We start from the raw sequence: 10409 nt of genomic DNA, 5'->3' as shown, positions 1-10409 counted from the left end.
ATTATATTATAAAATGTAACTGTAAATAATATATAAATATCATGGTTATTATAATTTAAAATAATAATTTTATTTATAAAAAATGCTAATATATATTATTGTTGATATTAATATAATAACAAAATATTATTTTTATTAATATCAGTTATATTATAATTACAATCACAATTATAAAAAAATAAAATAATGTTTTGTTAATAATAATAATAATAATAATAATTAAAAACTACTTTTATCCTAAAAGTAATGTTTTTAATTATTATTATTATTATTATTATTATTATTATTATTATTATTATTATTATTATTAACAAAACATTATTATTTTATCTTTTTTATTATTATTATTAATATTATAACTAAATTATTATAATATAACTGTGGTTAATAATCATAAAAGTTCTATGATTATTAACCACAGTTAGTATATTATAATAATTTAATAATAATAATAATAATAATAATAATAATAATAATAAATGAATAACATCAACAACGTCAAAAACACCAACTACAACAACAAAATTCATAACAACAACAATAATACTTTTTATTATTATTATTATTGCTGAATAATGCAGCGGTTTGGGATTAGGCTTTGCAAGTCATTTGGACCATTTTGTCTTTTGAATGTGTACAGCCATAAACATCATAAACTCTTTTTAAAACGGTCCTCAGAATGGTTTTGTCAGTCACAGAGACGACTTCATAAAGGACGAGAGTGAATTTAGAGAGATGCTGTCTGTTGGAGACGGAGCCTGAGGTTTTTCTGTCTGGACAAACACTGACCAGAAACATCAGCGCGTCCATTAAAACCCACTCAATCATTCAGGACAGCCAGCCATGTGGAATCCAGCACACAAGAGTGCTTTCTTTTTGTAGTTCAATCTCTAATAGTTCACAAAATACATGCAGTGTTACAAAATATCAAAATGATTTATTTCAATATTAGATAGTTGCATTTGATTGCACAATATATACATTTGTACCAGAAGAACTGCTGTGCATATTAAAGCCAATATGGTTCACAAAGTTACTAAATATTCTAAATTAATTTAATAACAAATTCCTTTTGCTACATACGTGCCGGGTTTTTTTTTGTGTGTGTGTGTTTTTTTTTTTTTTTTTTTTTTTTTTGAGCGATAAATAAATATAATATTCAACTGTTGAAATTTTTAGTTCAGAGCTGTACTTCACTATACTCACCACAAGATGGAGATCGAATTCAAACAAACCTCTATGAGGCTCCTGTCCACAGGCAGCACAGCAGGAAGAAATGGATCTGATTCAAGAGAAAATAAAAGCATTCAGTTTTTCACCTTTATATGCGTAGGCACACTTCACATAGAGAACAGCGGGGTAAAGTTACTTTTACTCTAATCAAAGTGAAATGAGGTTAAATTAAACCCTCTAATTACATTTCAGAATGTGATTTAAAAAAAAAAAAGGATTCACTACAACACAGTGGCATAATAACACAAGTAAAATGTTAATTAAAAAAAATAATAAAAAAGATTAATGCTGCATGCTTCATTTGCCATGCTAATATATACTAATATATATCCATATATATAATATATATAATATATATATAGTATATATATATATATTATATATATAAATTTATATGTGTGTGTGTGTTGTGTGTGGATATATATATATATATATATATATATATATATAAATGTAAATACAATCAGGGTTATTTTAGTATCTTTGAGAAACAGTTATAGTTTTTATTAATATTTTGAATAATATAATAACATTATATAGAACTTTTTGTTGAGATTTTCATCTAATATCTATATCTGATTTGTATTTCAGTCTTATTTCAATTAACAAAAACAATTGGTTAATATTTTCATTTTAGTTAACAACAATTTTTTAACTGTAAAATAAATAATAATTATTTTCACCTAATATTTATATTTTATATCAGCCTTATTGCAATTAACAAAAACAATTTTTAATAGTTTTTATTTTAAATTGTATAACAGTAAAAATAATTTACTAAATAGGTCTAATTATTATTTCTTATAATATTCAATCATTTTAATTTTAGTTACATACTGTGGCTTTATGTTCATGTATTTGCAATTACAAATGTTTATTATATTAGAAAAGCATGCAAAAAAAAAAAAACTTTTTTCACTAGTTGTCGCAGACTTTTGGACAAAATTGAACATGTTTTCTGTTAATAAAACGAATGAACACTACTTGATATATGTATTTCAGATCAGCAGAATTATGCATGAAGATAACAGCCGTTCGTCCTTGGCCCAAGGTGAGGCATTTATAATGAGCTAAGCTCTTGAGCCGTTTTCATCACCCTCATCTTCATCACAGGTGCCAAATCTGGAACTCACACCTCTATTGTCTTCATATAGTTCTCGCTGCTCCAAAACGAGCTCAAATAGCTTGAACTTCTGAACAGGAAAGCCTTGGGTCAAACACTTGAACTAGTGGATTCTGGATAGTTCATCTGTTCTTCAGGCCTAAAAGCAGAGAAGATGTCCTTCCTCCTGCAGCAGATGTTGGGGGACAAACTGAAGAACATGACAGGAGGAGGAAACACCGACGGAGAGGAGAGCGAGGGCGGAAAAGAGTCGGCGGCGTCTAAAGGAATGAGCAGAGAAGAGTTCGAGGAGTATCAGAAACAACTGATCGAGGAGAAGTGAGTCAAACTTCCGTGTCATGCATGCAAAAAATCTGAAATGCATGGGAAGTGTCGATTGCGGCGTTACATTAAATGTTAATTTGCCCGCATTGCATCAAATTTCTTTTTATTACGCGCGGTTCGCACCGTTGAGCGTTATAACCAATCACGAAGTTTGAATAACCCTTTTATTTTTCATGCTATTAAAATAACCAAAGCAAAATCTTGATTTACTAATCCTTAAAAAGCAATAAACAAGTTCATAAACAGTTCTTAGCATTTAAAATTTATAAACAGTTATTGCAAACAAACAAACAACACACTTTCTATTAATTGACATTTATACAATATCAAAAGCAATGATTAATAATTTAGTCATGATATTGCAGCTTTGCTCTCTAATGAGTTCCTGATTTTTTTTTTTAATTAATAGGCTATTTACATATTTACACAATATTTACATTATGCAATGTTTTGTGTAAATACATAAGCAGCATTAAACAGTCTGTAAATAAACATACATGCAGTGTAAAGATGGCTTTAGTGGATGCTGGGGAAAATAGACTGGTGACAGACTATAATATTGTGACAGATTAAACTGGTTCAATTTAATTACTTAAAAACAACAACTCATACAAATTTAATACAGTTTATGTAACTGGCCTTACAAAGGTAAAAAACAAACAAACAAAAAAAAAAAAAAAAACTTGGAAATCAGCTAATAAGACAACTTTAACCACAAAATGTCCTGATCAGAACAACCAGCAAGCACAGACCTATTTTGGTTGCTTTCAGTGAATCTTATTGGATGTTACACATAATTGAATATTAAGCATCATAATTGATTGGCTGATTTTGTTTTTGATTTTTTGCTTTCAAAGGGCATTAATACTGATGGCAATTTAAGCAGTGATAAACTATAATTCAGTTTCATCCGAATTAAAATTGAATAAATGCATAAAACTTTATGCAAATAAGTAGTGATGGAGAGATGACCAATGAGAGGGCAGAAACTGGATGTCATGTGACCACATTTGTGTAGTACATTTACTAACAACAACACAGTGACTCAGTGTCTGCCAGAGATTAATGACTTTCATTAATGGCCAGATATTATGAAGACAGGTTCATGACATTTTATTGTGGTCTCAAACGTATTATTATTTTTTTCACGTATTACAGTATATATATTTTATTTCATTTCATTTTACATTTTATATATATATATATATATATATATATATATATAGTATATAGATATTATATATATATATATAATTATATATATATATATATATAATATTTAATAGCTTAATTTTTTGTTAATAATACATTTTATAATTGTAAAAAGAATTAATTTGATATTTTTTCATCTAATATTAGATTTTATTTCAGCTTTATTTCAATTAACATTTTTTTTATATATAATTGTTAAATTTTTAGGCTACAACAATCTTATAATTTAAAAAATAATTAATTAAACAATACTTATTTTTCATCCAATATTTACACACACAGTTACCATAGTAATTATTTGTATAACTATGGTATTTTGGTGGGAGCATAGTTAAGCAAAGTTATAGCATAGTTTTTTAATAGAAAATTATTTACTAAATAATTAGATAAATATAAAAATAATAAATAAAAATAATAAATAATAATTATTATCAAGTATAATTACTAATAACTTTGGATGTATGAGAATTCTACTGCATTATATACAGTACCAAAGTAAAAAAAAATTATAATAATAATAAAATAAAAAGCCTGATTGTTATGTAATAATATTACATCCTAATATTTCTGCAAAAGTACATCATTTACTGACAGCTGTATTGGCTTTTATTTAGATCCTTTGAATTCCACGCAGTGCACAGTGATGTTTATAAACATAATAAAATCGTCTTAGTCTGTAATTATTGTCTTATCCTAATTCCCATTTCCTGTGGCATCCTGCCGGCCAATAAAGCAGCCGCCACCGCTGATGTCAGAGATGCCTGACACTATATTACAATGATTGTTTGTCATGATTTAAAATATAAAAAAACAGTTCTGTGTGCATTCATTTAATTCTTGGAAATAAAGACACTAAACTCTCCAGCCGGACATCTGAAGATCTGGAGTGAGATGAGAAAACTGTGAAAAGTGTGAAAGCTTGTTACTGCAACGTCTCGGAACTCATCTCTTTATATAATGCCCGATAGCATGAAGACCAGAACTGGGTCACGAGAGTCCTTACAGGGTCAAAGGTCACGGCCTTTAGTGTGATCCAACCACAACAACCAGTTACATCAGAAAATCATCAGATTTACACACAGGTGTTTCTGTGGCAGTGTTATTTATTTAATATTTTTATTAATTATTTTTATATCCAATTATTTATTTACATAAATAATACTAAAATAGCAGTGCCAAAGCTACTATAGTTATTTATATATATATATATATATATATATATATATATATATAGTATTTTTTTTTTTTCACAATTATAATTAATTAATTGTTTAGTTAATTATGTGCTTTTGTCATTTTTATTATTTTTTCTTTATTTTCCAATAATTAGTAATTTTTGGTGTAATTCTAAAAATGTTAAGTAAATAATTTAATAATTATAAAAAAAAATAGTTATAATAAAAAAATAAAAATGTGAATTTGGTAGTAATTTTTAGTAATATTTATGTACTATAATAGTTTTTATGAATACACTGAATTAGCTTTGTTTTCATTTTAAATTAAGTTAATTTTTTAGTAATGTTTTTCTACTTTTGTCATTTTGTTTAGTTTTTGATTATTTCCTCATAGTTATTTTTTTAATTTAAAACAATTAATTTTTATTTCATTTTTAATTTATTTGAATTTATTTCAGTTAACAAATAAAAAAATATAATCAGTAATATAATAAAGTAGTTTTAGGGACTGCAAAGGTTGCATTTGTATGTTGTTTAATAGCTGGACTGGGTTTGGCTACTAAGTATTACAGCGTCGTCCCTGTTTGACTCGAGATATAAAGCCACCTGCTCCATATTTTAGCTCTAAACCCTTCTAACCTTCTTAGCCTCTATCCTGCTGCAGGTCAGCTATAGTGCAGTTAACTGGGCTATTTATTATTTCTGTGAGCAACAGTCTGTAGATCCGTATGAACGATGGCTAATCTCTGTGGGTCAGAGTAATACGATTGTGAGAACTAGTTAGGAAGATGCTCAGATTGATTGGTTATCCTAATAGGAGCCCGAAGAGTCGTTTTTTAAGCATATTTCATAAATGAATTGCATTCTGAAGCACAGTATAAAAAACTAAAATGAGATATTTGAAAAACAAATCAAAATTAAAGAACACTCACAGATACCTCCCAGTTATTGGTGTTAATATGGCACCTGGTGCTAATTTCCTTAATTATATGACAGACCTTATTTAACTGGCAGCATTCCTCAGTTTCACTGAGATGGTGGGCCGCTTTAAGATGACTGAAAGCCTGCGGCATCAGATAGTCCAGATGAAGGCCAATAGCAGCGATAGCAAGAGAAGCTGGTCATTCCAAATCTGAGATTTCTAGAATATTGCATATTTACAATGCCACTAATTCATTTAAGTCCCCTAAAAAGGCTGATCGTCCACATTATGAACAAGAGAACAGGATAATGCAGAGACTCTCAATGGGAAATCGGTTCAGCACTGCAGCTGGAATTGCTCAACAGTTCAGCACTGATCAGGGTCTCGGCACATTTAAGAGAATTCGGACTGAAAGCACACTCTGCAGTGATCAAACCTCTCATCAGCAGAAAGAATCAAAAGGCTGAACTCACCTTTGCTGAGGAGCATGTTGTGTGAAGAGAGGAAAACTGATCCGAAGTTCTTATATAGTGATGAGAGCAAGTTTCATTTATTTGTGTCTGATGGGAAACATTATGTTTGGCATCAAGCTGAGGAAAGACTGAAGCCTAAGTGCGTAAAGAAGTCCGTGAAAGGTGTTGGGGGTGTTTTCTGCAGCAGGAGTTGTGACTCTAATAGGAAATGCACCCTGATTGATACTTTTTATTACATATATATATTCTCATATTTCAGCAATGAGAAGTTGCATAAGAATATGCTTAATTTTCATAAAAATAATAGAAAAATGCACAATCTTTAATGCTAACATTTACATTTTTAGCATTTAAATTAACATTTTTAAATTTTGATTCAACAAAATATAATTTCTTATTTTTTGGTGCATGTGACGCACAGCAAAGTGTTTGTAAAGCTGAAGACCTCAGAAAATCCTGAACGTGCACATTGTTAGTAGATCTGGTTAGCTGTTGTCTAACATGAACTAATGTCGTAAAACCTTTAAATAAACAATGCATTAACATGTTGCATGCTTTATTGACAGGATCGCCAGGGACAAGGAGTTTGCTACAAAAAAAGCAGAGCGAGCAAACTTACGAGTGCTGATGCGTGACAAATACAGAATACCACAGGTAACAGATCACAGGTTCATCATGATAACCAACCGGAGATATATTTATTAATAATAGAACATCCTGGGATAATCTAACAAATGACATGTCCAGATTACTCTGATTTGATTTTGGGGTGACATAATATAATAAAATGAAAATTTAAACCAAACTAAAATAACACTAACCATAATCTAAACCGTAAAGTATCAAAATCAAAATTCCAAAGCCTCTAAATGATGAAAACTTTGCTGAAAAACCTGTTGCACACAATCTGTGCCTTTGATTGATAGTTTAGAGGGGTTTTATCAAGTAAAAGCTCTTTTAGTGTAATTGTACAAACGTTCAGCTTCAGCTCGTGCTTCACATGTCTTTTTGCAGTCAAATCTTCACAGATTTTTATAAAGTAAATGTGAGAATATCATTGTTATTAAATATTGTTAATATTTCCAGATGAACACTTACTGGAGTGAAGCAACGTAGATTTACTTGATTATCTGTAAAATCCTGTTACATAATCCTGCTATATAAAATCATCATTGTATTGCATTGCATTATATGTTTTGATCATCAAACTAAGCATCTAAATATACAGGTGCATCTCAGTAAATTAGAATGTTGTGGAAAAGTTCATTTATTTCAGTAATTCAACTCAAATTGTGAAACTCGTGTATTAAATAAATTCTGTGCACACAGACTGAAGTAGTTTAAGTCTTTGGTTCTTTTAATTGTGATGATTTTGGCTCACATTTAACAAAAACCCACCAATTCACAATCTCAACAAATTTGAATATGGTGACATGCCAATCAGCTAATCAACTCAAAACACCTGCAAAGGTTTCCTGAGCCTTCAAAATGGTCTCTCAGTCTGGTTCACTAGGCTACACAATCATGGAGAAGACTGCTGATCTGACAGTTGTCCAGAAGACAATCACTGACACCCTTCACAAGGAGGGTAAGCCACAAAACATTAATTGCCAAAGAAGCTGGCTGTTCACAGAGTGCTGTATCCAAGCATGTTAACAGAAAGTTGAGTGGAATGAAAAAGTGTGGAAGACAAAGATGCATAACCAACCGAGAGAACCGCAGCCTTATGAGGATTGTCAAGCAAAATCGATTCAAGAATTTGAGTGAACTTCACAAATTAATGGACTGAGGCTGGGGTCAAGGCATCAAGAGCCACCACACACAGAAGTGTCAAGGAATTATTTGGCTACAGTTGTCGTATTCCTCTTGTGTAAGCCCACTCCTGAACCACAGACAATGTCAGAGGCATATCTTACCTGGGCTAAGGTGAAGAAGAACTGGACTGTTGCCCAGTGGTCCAAAGTCCTCTTTTCAGATGAGAGCAAGTTTTGTATTTCATTTGGAAACCAAGGTCCTACAATCTGGAGGAAGGGTGGAGAAGCTCATAGCCCAAGTTGCTTGAAGTCCAGTGTTAAGTTTCCACAGTCTGTGATGATTGGGGGTGCAATGTCATCTGCTGGTGTTGGTCCATTGTGTTTTTTGAAAACCAAAGTCACTGCACCAGTTTTACCAAGAAATTTTGGAGCACATGCTTCCTTCTGCTGACCAGCTTTTTGAAGATGCTGATTTCATTTTCCAGCAGGATTTGGCACCTGCCCACACTGCCAAAAGCACCAAAAGTTGGTTAAATGGCCATGGAGTTGGTGTGCTTGACTGGCCAGCAAACTCACCAGACCTGAACCCCAGAGAGAATCTATGAGGTATTATCAAGAGGAAAATGAGAAACAAGAGACCAAACAATGCAGATGAGCTGAAGGCCACTGTCAAAGAAACCTGGGCTTTTCCACAACATTCTAATTTATTGAGATGCACCTGTAATCTTACTTGACACATTATTGATTTTATATAATTTTATGTAAGTATCTGGTATACTGTTATAAAAATCTAAGTGATTTACATAACAAGCTTCAGAATTTCAGCACTTTTTGATCATATAAATATCAGCATCTGCTCCAAATTGCATATTCTTTTCTCAGTTTGGGCCTCTAAATAAAACTGAGCTGTTTTTCCTCCATATTTTCACTATATCACACTATAAGAGCCTTAAAATCCTGATGGATCAAATAGGATACAACACGCATATGCAAGTTTGTGTTATAATATTTTGTCTAAACTGTTCCATTTCAAACAGACTAGTATTTAATATGTCAAGCTTTACAAGGTTAAAACAGTTTTATTACACCTGTTTTTGCACCTGTAAACAGAGTGCTCAAGATGAAGCCACTGTCCAGATGGCCGGAGACGACCTGGACATTCCCGAGGAGCTGGCGAAGATGGTGGATGAAGACGAGGAACAGGAAGAGTTGAACGATTCTTTTCTGGGAAAACTCCAGAACATGGACGTGGACTTTGATTCGATCAAAGCCAAAGCTCAGAGCACGATGACGGAGGTGAAACAGGTGGCGGAAGAAAAATGTGTCATGATGTGATTATTCGGTTAAACAAACCAACAAGTATGGATTTTTAAAATGTATATATTTGTAATGATAAAGGGATATTTTACTCAAATGAAAGTTCTGTCCTCATCTATTCACCTTTAACCTGTAGTATGACTTTTAAATCTTATTCTGAACAACATTTGTATGCAATGACACAAAGGTGACTGAAAAATGACTGAATTTTTATTTTCGGGTGAACTGTCCCTTTAAGAGGGTAATAGTGCAATATGCTATAGAGGTTACAAGGCTTTCTACATGCTTCAGCCAAGCAGGACATTCTGGATTAACATCCTCTGCTAATCAAACAACTTATATCAGAGGACAATATATTAACAAATATGAATGTTGTCCAGAATGAACTCTAAAATCTGACTGAACTAGAATCATGTCCTATCTGGATGAAAAATGTAAAGCAATGCAAAGCTGTGGAGATCTTCTGTTTTTCTGAAAAACAATAAGCATCAGAGGACATGTTAAAATAATGTTGCTTCATCTGAAGTAGTTTGCACTAATGAAACACTTAAAATTAGGAGTCATGTAAAAATGCAATCATTTAAATATATCATTCTTTTTCCACATTACAGTAATGAGAAGATGCATAACAAATATGGTTAATTTTCAATACATAATGAAAAAATGCAATGCAAAAAATATGTTTTTTAAATTTTGTTACTTGTAAGATTTACCCGGCTATTTATTGATGTGTTAAAGTCCACAATTGGTTTGGGAATTGTTTTACAAATTATTTTTATTTGGCTTCATTGTGTCATTCTTTATGTTTTAAGTCAGCATTACTGTACTTTACTGTATTATTCTATTGTCAGCATGAATTCAAAATAAAGTATTTGC

At 31.1% G+C, this 10409-nt stretch overlaps 1 protein-coding gene across 1 annotated transcript; it reads left to right on the top strand.

Annotated features, from left to right (window-relative positions):
- The first annotated feature begins 2336 nt into the window (after nucleotides 1–2336).
- Nucleotides 2337–10409, top strand: cplx4c (complexin 4c). Its single transcript, XM_042712999.1, has 3 exons — nucleotides 2337–2674; nucleotides 7029–7116; nucleotides 9327–10409. Exons 1-3 carry the CDS (start codon nucleotides 2511–2513, stop codon nucleotides 9549–9551), a joined length of 477 nt encoding a protein of 158 aa, XP_042568933.1. The 5' UTR covers nucleotides 2337–2510; the 3' UTR covers nucleotides 9552–10409.

The sequence above is a fragment of the Cyprinus carpio genome, chromosome A2, assembly GCF_018340385.1.
Source record: "Cyprinus carpio isolate SPL01 chromosome A2, ASM1834038v1, whole genome shotgun sequence".
Classification (NCBI taxonomy): Eukaryota; Metazoa; Chordata; class Actinopteri; order Cypriniformes; family Cyprinidae; genus Cyprinus; species Cyprinus carpio.
This window is presented reverse-complemented; position numbering and strand designations above follow the sequence as displayed.

Coding starts and splice junctions, on each gene's coding strand:
- cplx4c (XM_042712999.1), top strand. CDS start 2,511: ATGTCCTTCCTCCTGCAGCAGATGTTGGGGGACAAACTGAAGAACATG. Junction 2,675..7,028: donor AAACAACTGATCGAGGAGAA/GTGAGTCAAACT, acceptor CTTTATTGACAG/GATCGCCAGGGACAAGGAGT. Junction 7,117..9,326: donor ACAAATACAGAATACCACAG/GTAACAGATCAC, acceptor ACCTGTAAACAG/AGTGCTCAAGATGAAGCCAC.